Below are 19,358 nucleotides of genomic sequence, written 5' to 3'. Positions count from 1 at the left end.
TTACGTCCCCACACGGTGCCTCAGTTTCCCTCAGTGTGAAAGGAAGGTAGTGGGTTGGCCCCTGCTCTGCCGAGCGCGTTGGGACCTGGGGCTGAGCGGAGCAAGGTGTGATTGGAAAGGGGAGCAGCCTTTTCCCCCTCAGCAGCGGCCAGCACGGAGTGAGCCGCCCCGCTGACCCTCTGCCTGTGCTCCGCTCCCTGCCACAGATGGTCGACCTGGGGCTGGTTCTTCACCAAGGCGCCTATTTCCGGGACCTGTGGAACATCCTGGATTTCATCGTGGTCAGCGGAGCTCTGGTGGCCTTTGCCTTCACGTGAGTTTCTTGCTGGAGCTCTCGCACTCCTCCCCAAACCCAGCTCCTGGCTGGGCAGGTGGGGAAGGCCCCAATTTGCTCATTGCATGACAGGGCGCCCCCTTTCGCGGCCAACCCCCCCAGAGCATGCATGGAATGGCAGAGCGACCTCCCCGCCAGCTTGGGATGCCCCTAGCACGTGGAGCCGCTCCCAAGGGCCAGGTAATGGCTGTCCATCCTAGCCATGCAGTCCCCACAACCAGGGCCTCGTCCGCAGGGCCAAAGGAACGGGGTCTCAAGCAGGAGCTCCCCGGAAGGGAGCCCGGTGCACGCAGCCCCAGGTCAGGCCCAGCGCTGCTGGCTTCGGCAGCAGGATTCTCAGGGCCTTGCACTATGATGCCACCCAAGTCGTTAGCACAGTGATGACTGGCCCGGCAGATCCCTTGCTGAACAAAAGCCCAGGGGCGGCGAGGACCTGTTTGGAGAAAGGGTTTCGCTGTGCTAGTCAGAGCCCAGCAGGAGCGGCTCAGTAAATCTGGAGCACCAACTCCTGGGTGATTCTCAAGTGCAGGACTGGGGTCTAGTAGTTAGAGCAGGGTGGCTCCTGGATCTTTCCTTAGCTCCAGAAGGGGAGTGAGGTCCAGGGGTTAGAGCGTGGGGAGCGGGTGTCTGGGAGTCAGGACTCCTGGGGTCTATCCCTGGCTCTGGAAAGGAGTGTGCTGTGGTCATTAGAGCACTTCTGGGTTCTCCTTCCCAGCTCTGTGACTGATGCTGGGCCCTGCTGCTTGTCCATCTCTTACGTGGTGAGAGGGTGCTGGGACCAGCCACTCCTGGCAGGTTGTGCGACCCAGCCCATGCGGGCGCGTACAGCTAGAGAAGCTAGAATTGCACCAGTTCAGTGGATTAGGAACTGAGTTTCCAGTGTTGGTTTGTTCAACCCATGAGCAGCTTCTGTGCCCCGATGAAGCAACACATAAGGGTCAGCAAATGGTTGGGGTCATGCGGTCATTCTGGAAGGATGTATGTAAACAGACACGTGAGCCAGGAGAGCCCTCGGGATCCTGGTGGGTCATCTCCAGCCCCCGTGTGGCACCCCCAGTGGCGAGCTCTCCTGCTGCAGGGAAACAGCTGAGCACCATGTCTCCTGACTGCCTGCTGGGACCCCTGAGAGTCACTGCTAGTGGGCAGGGAGAATGGGCTGGATGGTACAGCCGGCTGCACCCCCAGAATGTGCATCTCCCCACTCCCCCCGCATGCCCGGCGCTGTCCCACCGATTGATCCTCCCCCTGCATGGTCTGTGCTGGGAGGCACGCGGGCTTCCCCTGCCATTCCTGACCCTCTGTGTGGAGCTGGGCAAACTGCTGGGGCTGTTGGACGAGCCGTCCCTTTTCGGTGCCCGCCATGCCCGAGGACTGGCCGCGTCGGGGCATTGGGTGCTGCCTGCTCACTTGGAGGTCACGAGAGCTGTCGAGGCTGGGTTGGTAATGGCCATCTGATGGCCTGTGTATGCGAGGAGTTTGAGGGGTCTCAGCCTTTTCCGCAGTGGGACCAGGCCCCACCTTCGCATCCATGAAACACCATTGCCAGCAGCCTTAATTGGACTCCTCGTTGGCAGAGAGGCCAAAATAGGTCCCAGAACCTGGAGTGCTTGGTCCTTTGGGACAGGACTGGGAGAGACACCTTCCCACGGCCGGGGTTTGGACCAGAGCCCAGTGGTCTTGATGCATCCCCCAGGCTTCAGGGTCTGTCCGTTCCCTGGGGAAACCCAGGGTTTGCAGGGATGATGTGCCCTGGCCTGTGCAGGAGCAGGGAGGGGAATGCAAAGCTCAGGCTGTGAATGCCGTGTCCCCATCCAGGACGAGCAGCTGCCGCTGCAGTGAGGTGGGGTGGAGAGGGGGCCCCCTGCTCGTTAAATACCCTGACTCTCTAGAGAGAGTTCTTTCTGAGCTGGGCTGAAGCAGAGCTCTGGCACCTGGTTCCCCTCTCCCCCACCCCGGAGTCATGCCGCTGGAGTGACACTGGTGTAGGCGAGAGTCAGGGCCGTCCGTAGCCTTGCATCCTAGTCCCTGGGGGCTAGCTTGGCTGGTGCGACGGGGCCTTGGGGCAGGCACAGCCATTCCCCTCCTCCCAAAGAGCACCCCAGACTGGCTCTGCCATCTTCACAGGAGCCCACGTGCACAGTTCAGGGAGATGTAGAGGACGGGGAGGGGCAGAAAAGAAGAATGTGTGGCCAGGGTAAACCTGCGCCCCAGTGGTTCTGCACCCCTGCAGTAGCTCCCGGTAGTTGTAACGGCAGGGATGCGGGCTGGGTGACCCTCCAAAGCATGCCGACCAGGGAGATCTCACCAGACCTGCCTTTTTCCCTTTGGATCCGAGGCCGGGTGGTATGACCACCATGCCTCTAGGAGTGTTTGGTGAAATCAGGGGCGGAATCCATAGTCACGGGGGGTGGGGGGGTGAAGTGGGTGGCAGCTGGGCTGTGTAATTTGGGGGAGTGGAGTGTGTTGGTGGAGCCAAGACCCATTTTGCATCTAATCCATCAAGCGGCCCTGCAGATATAGGGAAGAATGGGTTTGAAAGGGTTAACCGAACATTTCAGACCCATCCGAAAAGGCTATGGGGTGGGGGGCGCATGGGGATCTTTTCCAGTCAGTTTGCTCACCCCTACCAGAGAGACGTTTCCCCCATTGATTGAATCCACCTGCCTCTCCTGAAGAGAGCTCTCAGCTTTCCTCCTCCCCACCTCTCTCCCCACTGTTAGCCTTGTTTATTTCACCCTGTTTCATGTCAGTTTCGATTCCATCACTAGCCTAGAACCAGTTTGAGCCATTTTGGTAACACAAGAAAAGTAGCTCTTGATGTTCTGCTGTGCTGCATTACTGTCTCACTTGGTTGTGTATGCTGCTCTCCGCCGTACCACGTTATCAGTACCAGCCATCCCAGGGTCTCGACAGCTGGATTCTACCTCTGCCACAAGCTACTCTGACCACGGTTATTCCGAGCTGGGCTGGTGGCAAGAGGCCTGAGGAGCGCTGATTGCTACACGTGGGCTTGCCTTCGTATGTGATGTCTGGCCCGATTCTCCTTCCACACTGGCGGAAATCCAGGGTACCTTCCCTGAAGTCAGCGGTTACACCAATGTAACTGAGAGCAGAGGCTGTGGCGCCAGGGGGCCAAAAGCTAGTATCCGTCAACACAGCTGTATTGAAGTCAATGCACCTCTGCCAACTTACACCGCCCTCAATTTATTTAACTTCACTGGGAGTTTTGCCCAAGTAAGGAGTGAGTAAATCTGGAGTAATGAAGTCACAGTTTGGCCAGTTGTCCTCAATTTAGTTGACTTCTCTAGTAGTGTTGTCCGAGTAAGGACAGGCCAAACCCAGAGTAAGGGAGGAGTGAAGGCTGGGTAAGGGAGGAGTAAACCCTGAGGATTTGTCCCTCTGTTCATGATTTTAGAGCTCATCCACACGCAGGGAATCCTCCAGCTGTTGGAAAATGTCCTGTTTGGTACCAGAATCTGGATCCAGCTGTCAAGCCTTGATCTGGCTTTCAGGTTCTCCTGACACCGGCCTCCTGACCTTGCTCAGCCCATCAGCTCAGTCCATCTCCTGGCCAGGAGGTGAAAGAGGAGGAACATGTGTGAAGCCCTGAGCAGGGCGCTGGGGGTTCCAAGAGCAGCGCCGGTGTGGGGACAGCCCATTTGGTGGTTTTTGTTGGGGTGCGTCTCGTGTGTTTTCTCTCTGGTTGTCACTCACCTCTCCTTGTCTTTCCCCTTTCACTGCCACCTGACACAGGAGCAGCTCACGGTAAAGTCTTTCTCTCTCTCTCTCTCTCTCTCGTACACATTCTATCTATGTTCTCTTTATTTCTCTGTGCTCATGATCATGCGTTGCTTTGAATGGGAGGATCTGTCCATCATGCGTTCAGGTCGGTTCTTGTCATTGACCCTTCTGCTGGACACCCACCCAGATTTCTTTGTTCCCCATGCATAAGGCACCCTGTTGCCTCTGTCTCGGTCCTGTGCTGGAACGGGGTCTCCCAAAATGGGACAGTGGGTCCCCTCTAAGGACATGATTTCCTTGTACACAACACTTGGGTGCCTTTCGTAACATTGTTCCTTTGAAATCCGCACCTGGTGACCTTCTACTGAGAAGAGGCAGTGGGGCCCATTGCTACGGGCAGGGAACTGGGAGGCAGAATGCCTGTGTTCTGTTCCCAGTTCTGGTAGGGGAGTGGGGTCTAGTGATTAGAACATGGGGAACTGGGAGCTAAGACTCCTGGGTTCTATCCCCAGCTCTGCCACTGATGCGCTGTGCGACCTAGGTCAAATCAGTTTCTCTCTCTGTGCTTCACTTTCCCCTTCTCTGAAATGGGGATAATGCTGATTGACCGCCTCCCCAGTGGGTGGTGTGAGGGTGAATGAATGTTTGCAAAGTCCCTTACAGGGGCTAGTGATGGATAAAGTGTAATTATGAGCAGCAAGGCAACTCACCGTGAGAAGCCCTGTGGGAACAATCACCAGTCCCCATCAGCTCGGCATGAAGCAGTTCCACTCCACCCCTCCATGCTGGGGCCGGCTCTGGGCGAGATTGTGGCCCAGCTCTCCGCCGTCCCATATACTGGAGGCACCCAGGATCAGCGCGTCGCCCCTGTCCCAGGCTGGGAACCAGGCCCCGTGTTATTGGATTTTCCTACATCCAGCACCTTCTGGACTGGATCTGCCCATACGGCCCAGTCTGCGCTGGGGAGAAGAGGAACTGAGGGTGCCAGGCAGTTTGCGCTGAGATCTGGGGCTGGAAGGCGCTCCCGTCCTGCCCCTTCTAGGGAATGGGCCGTTAGAACACAGGGCTTCTTAGTGTGCAGCTACTAATAAATGGGGACTTTTCCTATCACCAGACATCGGTCCCATCTGCCAGCCACAGGACTCCTAGGTTCTGTTTGCGCCTGTGCTGGTAACTCCCAAAGTAGCCGTAGGTAAGTGGCATAGCTGCTCTGTGTCTCAGTTTTCCTGTCTATAGAATGTGGATAATGAGGCCTCTGTGAGGAATGAATTTGCTGGGTCTCAGCCTTGATCCCCATGGGACAGATGTCTATGGCCCCAAACCACCACCCTCACAATCAGCGATCCCCGCCCCTTTTCATTGGCAGCCTCGCCAACAAAGCCAGGATTGAACAGGCCATGAAGGCTTCACCCCCTGCTCCCCACAACAGGGATCACAGTTGGCAGGGTGTGCATGGGGAAGCTGCCTGGCTTGTACCTGTAGCCAGGACATGTTCAGGCTCCAGGGCCCACACCCCAGCCCCTTTCACTAGTGGTAAAAAAAAAAATCATGTGTGTGCAGTGATGGGAGATGATTAAAGGAATTTCACAGTAGGGAAAACTACTGAATAGACCAGACTGAACTCCCCATCTCCCTGGATGTGACCCACCCCATTGTTCTCCCAGTGCTCGCCATTTGCCACAGCTGTTTGTAAGAAGTGGGGACGATGTACTTTAGTGGTTAGTGCGGGGAGCTGGGAGCCAGGGCTCCTGGGTTCGGTTTCCACTTCCAAGTGGGAGTGTGCTCTGGTGGTTAGAGCAGAGGATCAGAAGCCAGGACTCCTGAGTTCTGTTTGTGCCTGTGCCACTAATTCCTGAAGTAGCCATAGGTAAGTCCTTTCCCCACTCAGTACCTCAGTTTCCCCATGTATTGAATGGGGCTAATGATACCGACCTTGGTAAAGAGCTTTGAGGTCCTTGGATGAAAGATGCCGTAGAAGAGCAAACACCTGGTGAAGGGACCTTCCCCGCTCCCCAGCGGAGGAGTTCCTTCTTCCTTGCCTTCTCTCTTTGTGGAGGTGTCTGCAAATCACAGTTTGGTAAGTGCTGCTGGCTCTGTGGAAATTACTTCTAAGACAAAGAACGAGGTGGTTGTTCAGACTGCGGCATTTCAGCATTGAATGACGACGTCCCAGTGAGGATGAACTACATGGGTTTTTCTAGTAGGAGTCAGGATTTTCTTTCTGGTGGGGTGCTGGAGTGGAGGTGATCCTCAGTCCTGGATGCCACCCATCAGTTGGGCAAACGTAAATCACTCTACACTCCCTGCAGCTGTGGGATTTGTGTGGTCAAGGCTGCTCACTGTGGACCAGCACTTAGGGTGATGCCAGCCAGCACAGACTGGGAGCTAGGCAGCCAGAGAGAACCACGGGGTCTGTCCATGGATGGATGGAAAGACATCATAGGTAGATAGGTAGAGTGGATGGATGGACAGATCCATGGATGGATGGATAGGTCGGTAGGTAGAGTGGATGGATGGAAGGACATCATAGGTAGGTAGGTAGACAGGATGGATCCATGGATGGATGGGAAGACACCATAGGTAGGTAGGTAGAGTGGATGAATGGATGGATCCGTGGATGGATGGATGGATGGATGGATGGAAAGACCATAGGTAGGTAGGTAGATAGGATGGATGGATGGATGGATCTGTGGATGGACAGATGGGAAGACACCATAGATAGGTAGAGTGGATGGATGGATGGATGGATGGAAAGACACCAGAGATAGATAGGTAGGTAGAGTGGATGGATGGAAAGACACTATAGATAGGTAGGTAGAGTGGATGGATGGGTCCATGGATGCATGGATAGGTAGAAACTGCAGATACATAGGTGGAGAGACAGACTACATAAAATATATAATTAAGTTCTTGAGCGCCACCTTTTCCAGTACAGTGAGAAAAGGGCCAGGTTAGTGGTGTGTGATAACAGCACCTCCTAATGGCTGATGATGAGTGCAAGAGGTGAGGAGGAGAGAGAAGGGATGGCCCAGGCTGGTAGATGAGTCACTTGGGAGTGACCCAGTAACCCAGAGTCTCCCACCAACAGGTGGGTGCCCCGCGCCCAAGGGAATGGACCTCAGTGAAGAACCCTGTGTCTAGAATGGCACAAGGGGCTTGGGCCTCATCGCCTCTCTCTCTCCCCGTTCTCCCACCCCCACCCAACGTGTCTCTACAGAGGCAGCAGCAAAGGGAAGGACATTAACACCATCAAATCATTGCGTGTCCTCCGCGTCCTCAGGCCCCTGAAAACCATCAAGCGATTGCCAAAGCTCAAGGTAGGTGCAGGGATGGTTGAGGGCACATAAAGGAGTTGTGGCTGCCTGAGGGGAGTGGCAGGGGTTTGCGGGATCAGGTGGGGGGGTCAGAAAAGGGAGACAGGAGATTGGGGTCTGTTCCCAGCTATGGGAAGGAGTGGCCTCTAGTTGTTAGTGCAGAGTCAGAACTCCTGGGTTCTGTTCTTGATTCTGGGAGGTCTCGTGGGGTAAAGCAGGGGACCTGAAAACCAGGACTCCTGAATTCTAGCCCCAGCTCTGGCACGGTCTTGCTCTGTGACCTCAGTGAGGCTAATCTCTGGGGATTTAACCCCTCAGAAATAGGCAGCCAGTTCCTAAAGGCCCAGGTGGACCTGACTGGAGAGCACCATGCTTGGGAAAGGGGCTGTTTTCTGGCTCTGTGGAGATGGGGCCAGACCAAGTGGGACTCGAGGGTGGAGCAAGTTTAGTCTGGACTCTGCAGTCCTGACTGGGCTCCCTGTCCTTTCCAGGCTGTCTTTGACTGCGTGGTGAACTCTCTCAAAAACGTCCTCAACATCCTCATCGTCTACATGCTCTTCATGTTCATCTTCGCCGTGGTGGCCGTCCAGCTCTTCAAGGGCAAGTTCTTCTACTGCACGGATGAGTCCAAGGAGTTTGAGAAGGACTGTAGGTACGGAGCCACCTTCCTCTGTCTCTCAGCACCTGGTCATGGCCCAGCCCGTCCCTGGCCTCCTCGCGCTTCCCCAGCACCTTCTCGGCAGGCGGCCTCGCTTCTCCCGCTTGGCCTCCGGGGCGCGGTGCAAAGCTCCTGTGATCGCTTGGCGGGTAGCCTAGCTACACAAAGGTGGCACCCCATGCAGAGGTGGTGCCTGACCCATTCCCTGGTCCTCACCCTCTGCTCACTTAGTATTGAGGGGGGAGGGATAGCTCAGTGGTTTGAGCATTGGCCTGCTAACCCTGTGGTTGTGAGTTCAAGCCTTGAGGGGGCCAATTAGGGATCTGGGGAAAAAAATCTGTCTGGGGATTGGTCCTGCGTTGAGCAGGGGGTTGGACTAGATGACCTCCTGCAGTCCCTTCCAACCCTGATATTCTATGAGTTTGCACTGGCGTTCCTATGCTCCCTTAGAGTGACTCCCACCTGCTTACTGTTATCCTGTCCCTCTTGGCAGCTTTCTTTGCCCTGTGGCTCTTGGGTAGGTGGAGATTCACAGCAGGTGTGTAAGGAATGGGGTAGAAATTACAATGACTGGCTTCTTTCACATATGCCAGTGTGACACCTGGGTAACTCCCCAGCTGGTGTAAATTGGCCATAGCGGCAGTGGAGTCAATGGGGCCAGTTCCTTTGATGGTGTGAATTGGTATTGCTCCATTGGCATCCGTGGGGCTATTTCTGATTTACATCAGGGTGAGAGGCCCCAGATGGGTCAGCAGTTCTGACTCTAGCAGCCTGATTCTCCTCTCGCTCTGGGGTAGTTTCCAGGATTCAGTAAAGTGACGCTTATTGACACTGGAGAAAATTCGATCAGAATCAGGCCCTAAAGTCAGTGGGGTGGATTATGGGACGTACAGAGTGATCTGAAAACAGCCGGAGAGTGTCCCTGCAGAGTTCCCTCTGGCCCAGTTGACATAGGGGAGGAAGGGAAGGGGGTGTCGTGGAGCGTGGGCCCCTGCACCTTTTAAGACCTGGTACCAGTGATCTGAGCTAAAGCTGCCTCCTGCAGGTTCAGTTACCCTGGGCCAGGTGTTTGGGGGTCAGACTGCAGAGATCGGGTCCCTGTCAGCCCTCCCACACCCCACTGCTCCCCAGCTCTGCTCAGGCGTGGTGGAGAACTGAGCCCACGGCAAAGGCTCCGAGTCCCTACTCGCTGACGGGGGTGTCAATCAGCAATTGCTGCATTGGCATTACACAAACGTGAAGCCAGCACAAACAGGAGCAGAATCGAGCCCCCTAGCCAGCCTGACGCCAGAGTCGCTCAGGATCTGCTCCCAAGCCAGTGAGGTCAGGAGCTGGCCTTCGGAGCCCATGCTGTGCCCCAGCCCTCCTGGCTGTCCAGCTGACGGTGTCTGTTCATCCCCAGGGGCGAGTACCTGGTCTATGAGAAGGACAACGAAGTGAAAGCCCAGAGCCGGGAGTGGAAGAAATACGAGTTCCACTACGACAACGTGCTGTGGGCCCTCCTGACTCTCTTCACTGTGTCCACGGGGGAAGGCTGGCCACAGTAAGGAGCTGCCCCAGGGACAGGCCAGCGAGGGTTAACCCTTTCCTCTCTGAGATCTGGGGCGAAGCCTTGCTTAGGTCACAGCTGAATGTCGCTGTTTCAGCCTGAAGCAGTGAGGCGTAATGACTAGAGCACCAGACTGTGACTCAACAGACCTGGGTTCTGTTCCCAGCTCTGCCACTGGCCTGCTGGGTGACCCTGAGCATGTCACCTCCCCCCTCCATGCCTCAGTTTCCCCCTCTGTAAAATGGGGAGAATGGTCGCCCCTCACCTTTGTAAAGCTTTTTCTGAGGCGTGGGGGAAAAGGAAAGACGGGCACGTGACTGAGCTTCAGGACTCTTGGGTTCTGTTCCCAGCTCTGTGTGACCGTAGGGCCAACTCCTTAGCTGGTGTAGACGCATAGCTTCATGGAAGCCGTGCTGAGTTACACCAGATGAAGATCCTGCCCTTGCACCCTCTAGGCTGCATTTTCCTCATCCATATGACCAGGGTATTAGCACAGCATGAACCTAGTTGGGGATGGGAATTTCTATTGGGCCTGAACTGACTCCTCCTTGCAGCTATTTGTCTCTCTCCCGCCCTTTCTTATTTCCCTCTTTCTCCCTTTCCACCTTCCTTCCTTCCCCACTGCAGAGTCCTCAAACACTCGGTGGACGCCACGTATGAGAACCAGGGCCCCAGCCCCGGCTATCGTATGGAGATGTCCATCTTCTACGTCGTCTACTTCGTGGTCTTCCCGTTTTTCTTTGTGAACATTTTCGTGGCCTTGATCATCATCACGTTTCAGGAGCAGGGGGATAAGATGATGGAGGAATACAGCCTGGAGAAGAACGAGGTGCAGCCCGAGTCAGGGGGTCCACGCCGCTCTGTCCTTGCCTCCCCAACAGCAACTCCCAGCGGCCACGCCCCAGCCGCCATGCATCTCGCCATTAGCAGCGTGGCATGCCCTGGAGCCGCTGCTGCAGGGCCTGGGACCGTCATGCAGGAAGGAATTCAGGCTGTTCCCCCAGTGCTGATGTGCTGCCTGGAAGGGCTCAAGGCCAGATTACACCACTGAGCCGCTCGGGAGAGCTCCCCCAGTGCCCCCTGCAAGCTCTGTTCCCAGTTCCCTGGGTGACCCTGGGCAAGTCTCTTCCTCTCTCCGTGCCTCAGCTTCCCAGTTCGGTTGGCTTGGTGGGACGGGTCTGGCTCCTGCTTCTGGTGCTAGAGAGTGTCGGTTCAAATCCCCAGCGAGAACTGCAGCAGCTGCACAGGGGTAGCCCGGGTTGGACAGGAAGGTCACAGCAGGGTCCCTTGTGGCCGTAGCATCTGTGAATCAGGGCATGGGGGCACCGGAGAAAGGCCAGCGGTTTGCAAGGAGCTCCCCTACGGGGCCACAGGAAACCAGGGGCTGCTGAGCTTTCAGGTGGCCTGAAGAACGGGGGGGCTTGAGTTCAGAGAGCTGGGGCGGTCCCCATGATGACCAGTGCATAGGGTCATGTCGCCAGCTGGTGTAACTCTCCATTCACTTCATGGGAGAAATGATGATTTACGCTGGCCCTGTTACGAGTCTCTTGGCCTGGGCTGCCCCTGTATCCTCCGCCCCCCCCCCCCCCATCCTGAAGCTGGTGGCCATGAGCCCCTCCCTCGCCTCCCGCTCTAGTGGCTGTGTCTGTCCTCTCCGCAGAGAGCCTGCATCGACTTTGCCATCAGTGCCAAGCCCCTGACCCGGCACATGCCTCAGAACAAGCAGAGCTTTCAGTACCGCATGTGGCAGTTCGTGGTGTCGCCACCCTTCGAGTACACCATCATGGCCATGATCGCCCTCAACACCATTGTCTTAATGATGAAGGTGAGCGACTCCCTTGCGGGACTGGGGCAGTATTGACCAGGGTATGAGATGCCGGCTGTACCATGCCTGGCAGAGCAGTCATGGGCCCCTCCTGCATAGCTGGCATGTCCCCCATCCCCCCCAATCCCGGGGGGCCGATCTGTGGCCTGGGGACCTGTCCCATCTCATGGGGCCGATCTGTGGTCTGGGGACCTGGCCTCTCCCGTGGGGCTGATTTTTACTCTCTCTTCTCTTGCCTTTAGTTCGACAAGGCCTCAACTGCTTATGAGGACGTGCTAAAGATGTTCAACCACGTCTTCACTTCATTATTTTCCCTGGAGTGTCTGCTGAAGATCATGGCCTTTGGGGTGCTGGTAAGTGTCTCCACAGTCAATTCCACTAGGGAGCATGGGGTGTTACCATGGAAATAAAAGACAGAACCCGGCTCCTTCAGCAGGATGGGATTCCCCACCTGTTCTTCCAACCCCGTGCCCCGCCCTCCCCCCTTTACCAGGTGGGGATTTGACACTCTTCCCTCCCCCTCACGTCCTGGGAGGGAGTGTAAGAACATCTTGCCAACTGGCAACTAAGAGGTGATTGTTGAAGGCATCTCCAAGCACTTCGTAAGGTGACCCCAGCTCGGGGAAGGGGGGAGGTTGTTCTGGGTGGTTCAGGGAACTATAATGAGGATTATGGGGAGCAAAATAAAGAGGGGCTACAGGAGAAATGTCCCATGAGTAAGGTCCGTTAGCATCTGCTCCCCGAGGGACATGAAGGAGTCCAATCTCCATTCATGGCTCACTGAAGATCCCTGGGGGTTTGAGGCTCCCACCATTGGTGCAGGTGCTCGGGGCAAGGAACTGACTCCATCTCGCACAGAGGGATCTGGGCTTCCGTTCAGGCAGGAGCCGAGAGTGAGAGGGGCGCTCAGGGAGGTTAAGAGGCTGGATTGGAGGAGCAGCACAAGCTGGTCTGGCAGGGAGAGCAGACGCTGATAGATGGAGAAAGGGAAAAAGAGAGAATGACTCTCCCCCAGAAAACGTGGCTGATTTTTGATCCTGCCCCATTCCCTTATTTTAACGGGGCTGTTTTCTCATAATTCCTTGTGTTTGCTGTGCTGGGTTCATTTCTCCATTGGGGGCTTGCTCAACAGAGCTATGGACAGCTCGGTGACTGGTGGCTCTGGCGGGGTGGGAGAGGGCTGTGATTTCTTCTCCAGCTCGGGGAATCCAGCCAAGGACATGCTTCTGTCCCTTGGCCGGGAAGATCCCAGCAACAGTAACATATTCTGGTCCTGTGTGTTTTATTCTTTCATTTTAAATGTCCATCTAACTGTCCATTCTGATTGGGCCTAGGGTGGGGGCACTTTTCCAAAGTTTTGGAGGGGGAGGGGGCGTCCCCCTGGCTTTAGCTGATTGATAATGGGGGCCAGAGATCCTGGGCCTGATTCTGCTCGTAGGTGGGTCCTGATCCAGAGCCCCTTGAAATCAGTGGAGAGGTTCCCACTGATCTCAGTGGAGTTTTGGTCTGGCCCTTACACCAATGACACAGCAGTGTAACACCACAGTCTTTGCACCATCGTCATTCCCACGGGTAACTGAGAACACCATCAGGCCCCGTTCACACCCACCGCCCCAGGATCATTTCAAGGTGCCAAGAAATACCCCCACCGCTCCTTTAAATTAACCCTTTCGACCCCCTCCCCTCTTGCCTGCCAGATCCATTGGAGCTCACCGAAAAGGTAACCTGGGCCTCGCCCTCCCGGGGTCAGGGCACTGGGGGCAGGGAGGAGATGGGGCTGAGGTCGGGGGGTGACTCTCTGTTCTCGTTGCTGTTGCTTCCGTCGTGAATGTCGTTGAATGTTTGCTGCTGTGTTGCTGTTCCTTTTCGTCCTTTGTTTTTGTTTTTCTTTATAGAATTATTTCCGTGATGCCTGGAATATCTTTGATTTTGTCACAGTTCTGGGTAGCATCACAGACATCTTAGTGACAGAGTTTGGGGTAAGTTCGAAACACCGCCTCCTCTCTTATGGCCTTAGCTTAAGCAGAGGGGGACGCTTGCCAGAGGGGGGCACTGCAGGGGCTTTTACCCCATTGCACCTGGCCCCAAGGAAGGACAGATGCCGGGCGAGGGAGACAGCTGGGTTGGAGCCGTATTCGGTGTCATCCCAGATAGCCGCCATGGGGAGAAGAGAGCCATGCAGTTTCTATATGAGGAGGCCCAAGAATTCTTCTTCTGGGGACAACCCCAAGTGCTGAGGGACCAAGCCAAGGCAGATGGAGTCAAAACCAAACCCAGCTGGGCGTTCCTGCCCACCTGAAATGGATTCAGGGGCCAGGTTCTGATCTCACATGCCATATCCCAAGTCACTCCACTGGGGGTAGGCATGCCGGTGTAAATCCAGAGTCACTCCACTGGGGGTAGGCATGCCGGTGTAAATCCGGAGTCACGCCACTGGGGGTCAGTATGCCGGTGTAAATCCGGAGTCACTCTACTGGGGGTAGCTATGCCAGTGTAAATCCAGAATCACTCCACTGGGGGTCAGTATGCCGGTGTAAATCCAGAGTCACTTTTCAGTGTTCATTGGAGTGATGCTGAATTTGCACAGGTGAAACTGAGAACAGAGCCTGGCCCTGGAAACTAGAGACAGAGAAAACCGAAAGAAGCGCTGGGACATTCCCCAGGGGGCAGGAGAACAGTCCCAGATACACACACACACATGGGCGCGCACACAGCGCTAGACATGTTACTGACAGTTGGATTTGAACTGGGCCATCGCCCTCAGCAGAAAGCCTACTGCTCAGGCCCTCACACCTTGGTAGCCACCAATGGCAGAGTTCACATCCCACCTGGAGAGAACTCAGCCAGCCCAAACTCAGGGCAGTGGGCAAGGGACCTCTCCCGGGGTGACTGGGAATCATCGTGTTTGTGGAGTGAACGTAATGGAGAAAATACCTTGGGCAAACTTGAGGGGAGTCTGTGTGGTGTAGGGGGCGGGTGGCAGCCAGGTACAGGAGATGGGCGGGGACAATGCCTGCAATCTAACTGGTATAGAACTGCAGGAAACAGCCCTGGGTGGGTTGAGGAGACAAACTGAATGATCTAGCAGGTCTCCTCCATCTCTGCCACCAACTAGCGCCTGGAGAGCCGTTCCCCCAGTGTTAATTAATCCTCCAGGATGGGGTCAGTATAATTATCCCTCGTTTTATAGATGGGGAAACTGAGGCACAGCGCAGGGCAGTGAGTCACCCAAGGTCACAGAGGGAGCCAGTGGCAGAGCTGGGAATAGTACCCAGAAGACCTCCCTCCCAGTCTCCTCCTGTAATCACTAGGACACGCTCCCTCCCACCCAGTGGCTGGGAACCCAGGTGTCCTAAACCTCTCTTCCTTCCTGCTGTAAGCACTAGGCCACACCCCCAGCACTGGGGATAGAGCTCGGGTGTCCCGACTCTGATCCCAGGCAAGGCCTATCCCTCCCGGGATCCCCTGGTGACAGAGGCCTAGATCCTGATCTCAGTGAAGCTACTCTAAATGGTCTTACTATCTTCCCAGAGCTGCCTTCCAACCCCCTGAGTGGGCAAGACACACTAGTCAGTGGGTGTGCAAAAGGAGTGTAAGTCACGCCCCTTGGCGTCTCCCACACCTGTCTGCCCACCCACATTCAGACGCCACCTAGCCTGCCCTAGTGCTTGTCTCTACCAAAATGGGGTCTTTGCTTCCCGGCACTTGTGGGGTTTGGATTCTCCTGGTCTGGGGATAGGAGGAGGCTGGCAGATCCAATGGGATCCCAGAGGCAGGCAGAACGAGGGGCCAGGACCTGGCAGCAAAGGAGTGAAGTTTGCCAGTGGGTGGACCTTTGCCAGTCCAGCCCAGCACACAAGTCCCTTTTGAAGGCCTCTCCTCGCCCTGCCAGGCCATTGCATGCGACTGGTGATGCCTACGTCAGGGGCTGGCCCCTTGCACGACTTTGCCTTCTCTACCTGCTCTTGACCTCGATGGCCTGTACCATGCAAACGCAATGGACCCAAACTGGCAGGAGAGCTCCGCGGCAGTGCAAATTCTGGAGGGCTGGCGGGGACAGGGAACACGGCATAGGGGCCCTTCCTTCAGAAATAACCAAGAACCTGCAGGCCCCTGGAGACCCTTCGGCCCACTGGAACTGTGTGGATAGGGCTGATAGCCCCCGAGAAGGCAGAAGAGCCTAGTACCTGGGAGGACAGGGCTGGAAACTAGGACTCCTGGGTTCTCATCCCAACTTTGCCACTGACTTGCTGTCTGATCTTGGGGGCATCTCTTCCCCTCTCTGTGCCTCAGTTTCCTGACCCACCTCCCAGGGTCGGGGGAGGGAGGAGCCGCGAGGATGAAGACCTCCGCCTGAGGTGGCAAAGCCATGAAGGCTGGATGCTTGGGTCTGCGCCGGAGGGCATGGTCCCGAGCGCCGGGGAGAACCCACGCCCTTTGCTCCCTTGCATCAGAGCGGCCCCTCGGCAGGCAGGGGAGCGGGGCTGGGTGCTGGCGCTGCCCTGTGCGGGTGGGTCGGGACTCTCCTGCCTCATGCTGTGTGCTCTCTATAATGACTGTCTCTCTTGTCTTATCTTCTTTCCATGCTGTCTCTTTATATTGTGCTATTTTGGGGCGACGCCCTCTGAAAATGTCATCCAATCAAAATGCACTATGAAAAATCCATGTGTCCATCTATGAATCGGTCTGTGTATCCATGCCAACTAATATTTCTGAACTTCCCCCGCCTCCCACCGCCACCCCCATGACAAAACACCCCGTCCTCAATCTGTCGCTCCATCTCTGTATATTACGCTGGTTGCCAATCAACCTGTGACACCAAACACCCCCCTCAAATTTCTCCCTCTGCCCCCAACTCCTCTCCTCCTATTCATCTCAACATCTACATCTAGAATCTGGTTGGTTGAATATCTTTCTGAAGCCTAAATGCATTATCTAAGAGCACTCTCTCATCTCTGCATTGCATGAGTTACTGCGCTGGGAACTGCCTGCAGCTAGCCGGCTAGCCTGCTCTCTTTTCTCTCTTCCTTCCTTCCTTCCTTCCTTTCTCTCTCCCTTCTTCTTCCCTCCAGATGTACGTATCTTTGAAACAAAGCAGCAAACAAGAAAAAGTCTCTGTACTTGTCTTTCTGTTCAAAGGGCCTAGTGGAGGCCGAGTGATATGGTGTGTAACAAACTGCGGGGTGGCACTGAGTCGGCGGGCGAGAGATCCCGCAGATCCAGGGGATGCTCTCCTGAGAAAGGGTTGGCTGGAGTCTCAGGTAGACGGAGAGATGTGGGTGGGCCAAGGGGTAGACCCCAGGTGGACGGGTGGATCTCCAGATCGAGGGATCCTGGGGAGATCCCAGTGGGTGCACAGAGTGGGGACAGCAGGTCCCCAGGTTATGTAGCAGGCTTCTCACCTCTCCCTCTGTCTGCACCCGGGATCGGCTCAGGTCTACCGCTAGCTGAGGACTCGGGGACCCGGCTCTGACCCTCTGAGGTTGGGGGCTGGGATCACGAGCCCAGAGGGAAGAAGGAACCAAGAGGGAAACGCTGTCTCAGTAGAGAGCCGCTGATAGCTGCAGGGCTTGCTCCCCCCATCGCTGTTGGTTGAGAGGCAGTGCAGGGTGGGCAGGGGAGACGGAAACCAGGAAGGAGCAAAGAAGGGCCTATGCCTGCCTGGGCCCCACGTGTGCACATGGAAATGGCCTCCTATACACACATCCGTCACACGTGGACACCACCCCCGGGCGTGCACCCCCCACACACACACACGTATTCCCCCCCCATCCCCACTCATGCGCCGCTGCCTGCACACGCACCTCACACACGTTCACACGCAGATCCGTGCGTGCACACACCATGTGTGCCCTCGCTAGGGGTTTCCCTCCCCCGCCTCCAGACCCCACCCTAACGCTAGCACATGCTCTCCCTCCCCCCCTGCCCTGCTGCTGTTGTTCCCCACCACTCTCCCCTCCCCAGGGCCCTAGAGGGCTGAGTTTGCCTCAGAGTTTAAAGTACCCTTGGGTTCCCTGCCAACAGCCGGGCAAGCCTCACACTCCTACAGCACCCCTCTGCCACCTTGGCAGGGCGCCCGCTAGCGGCAAGAGGGGAGTGCTCTCTCCATGGCCCCTCTGCCTGGCTACTGTGAGGGGCTGCCATCTTTGCCATGTGTAACACAGACCCTGCCCCCCATCCCAGCAGGACCTGGACTGAGCCCTACCAGAGGGGAGCATATGGGGAAGCTTGAAACCAGGTCAACAACTCTGCTTTGCGTCCTCTGGGATTAACCAAGCGGCGTAGGGGCAAGGGCTGAAGGGGAGGGACCCTGTCGTTTCACTCAGACATAAGATCCAAGAGAGGGGAGAAGGGGGCAAAGGTGCGGAGAGGAGGGTGGAAAGGAGCTGAGACTATTGGAGGAGCTTCCTGGGTGGGACGATGGACGATCCCCTCCCTTCTCCATTCCCCCCACCCCGTTTCTCTCTCTCTCTCTCTCTCTCTCTCTCTGCAGAGGTGGGGGGCCTTTTTGTTCCGTGCTCCCGCATGAGTCTCGCTGTTCGATTTCTCAGTCGGTTTGGGAGGCTGATAAATCGGTGTTGCCGCCACCGCCCCAGAGGGTGCTGACGCATGCTCCCCCCCGGAGTCCGTATGTTACACTCACTCCTTGGAGGGATGGCTCATAGCTTCTGGGAACACACGCCAGGGAGCAGGCAGACCTCCCCATGTCCGAGCAGGAGGGCACTGGAGAGAAGTGCCCACATACGGGGAATCATGGGTTGGTGCATTGGCCTGTAATGTATATTGTGTAGTTACACAGCAGCTCCATGGTATCTGTTGTGTAATTATACAGCCAGGCCCTTGGACCTGGTGTTAATTACACAGGAGTTCCCTGCTGTGCATTGTGTAACTACACAAGGGTCTCTGGGCTATGTTGTGTACAAGTCACGTGGCCTGGTCTGTGCGATTGTAAGTCACATGGGATGTGTTGGGTACGGAGCCCTGGTGGTGCATGTTGTGTGGCAGCACAAGTCTTGTGGCTCGCATTGTGCGATTGCACAAGCTTTTTCTGGCACATTTGGCTGTTGCACAAGGATCACCTGGCCTGGGTCATGAGATTACACAAGAGTCCCGTGGCATGTGTTGTGCGGCTGTACATGAGTCCTGTGATGCGTGTTGTGTGGCCACATACGTCTTGTGATGTCTGCTGTGCAGTTGCACGAGTCCCGGGGTGAGTGTTGTGCAGCTACATAGCTGCTCCCTGGAAACAAAGGGGTTTCTTCTTGCCCGGCAGGGCTTCCCACAGACAGCAGGAGAATGCTGTCCAGCTGTGCTCTTGGGAATTCCCCATTAGGCAGCACCAAGGCAAGGCCCCTGTACACCCCGTGTGTCGAGTACCTTCACCTTCCGCCCCTGTACACCCAATCCAGCCCCACTGCTGCATTTGTCCCGCCCGCCCTCTGGATGTGGAGAGAAGGGATCAGACTGATCCAGGCTGGAATCACAGCAATGGGTGTAGGAGCCAAGTCCTTTAATTTCCAGAGTGGGATTAGAACCCTGGATCCTGGGCGAGTGCTGTGCTGTGCCGGAGGAGCTGGGATCCCAGCCCCACTTCTGACTTGTGCATTGATTGGCAGAGGGAAGGGGAGTCCTTGGGCTCGAGGTCAGAACTTCACAGCTGACGCCGGGTCTGCAATGGATCTGCCAAACAGACCCCAGATCCGAGCCAGAACAGAGTCCACGTGCCAGGAGCGAATTTGTCTCTTAGAAAAGGCGGGGTGACCACAAGGGGGCAAAGGTTGGTGGCCTGAGGTTAACCTCGGAGCTGCATGCCACCGATTAACTGGAACTCCGGCCCAGCGAGCCAGGCAGAACTGCCCTAGTCCAGCAGCCAGTACCCAGGGGAACTCCAGCACCTACCCCGCTTTGCCTGGTCCCAGAAGCCACATGCCATCCCC

At 56.2% G+C, this 19,358-nt stretch overlaps 1 protein-coding gene across 2 annotated transcripts in view; it reads left to right on the top strand.

Annotated features, from left to right (window-relative positions):
- CACNA1A (calcium voltage-gated channel subunit alpha1 A) overlaps positions 1 to 19,358 on the top strand; it is a 173,760-nt gene that overhangs the window by 113,827 nt on the left and 40,575 nt on the right. For both annotated transcript variants that reach the window (XM_054013050.1, XM_054013049.1), the window contains 8 exons: positions 207 to 313; positions 7,293 to 7,392; positions 7,881 to 8,041; positions 9,450 to 9,590; positions 10,224 to 10,425; positions 11,257 to 11,421; positions 11,664 to 11,774; positions 13,317 to 13,400. In XM_054013050.1, coding sequence (XP_053869025.1) covers positions 207 to 313; positions 7,293 to 7,392; positions 7,881 to 8,041; positions 9,450 to 9,590; positions 10,224 to 10,425; positions 11,257 to 11,421; positions 11,664 to 11,774; positions 13,317 to 13,400 — 1,071 coding nt within the window. The remainder of the gene's footprint in view (positions 1 to 206; positions 314 to 7,292; positions 7,393 to 7,880; positions 8,042 to 9,449; positions 9,591 to 10,223; positions 10,426 to 11,256; positions 11,422 to 11,663; positions 11,775 to 13,316; positions 13,401 to 19,358) is intronic.

Source organism: Malaclemys terrapin, chromosome 23 (genome assembly GCF_027887155.1).
Source record: "Malaclemys terrapin pileata isolate rMalTer1 chromosome 23, rMalTer1.hap1, whole genome shotgun sequence".
NCBI lineage: Eukaryota > Metazoa > Chordata > Testudines > Emydidae > Malaclemys > Malaclemys terrapin.
Note: the sequence above shows the minus strand (reverse complement) of the source record. Positions and strands in the feature narration are given on the sequence as shown.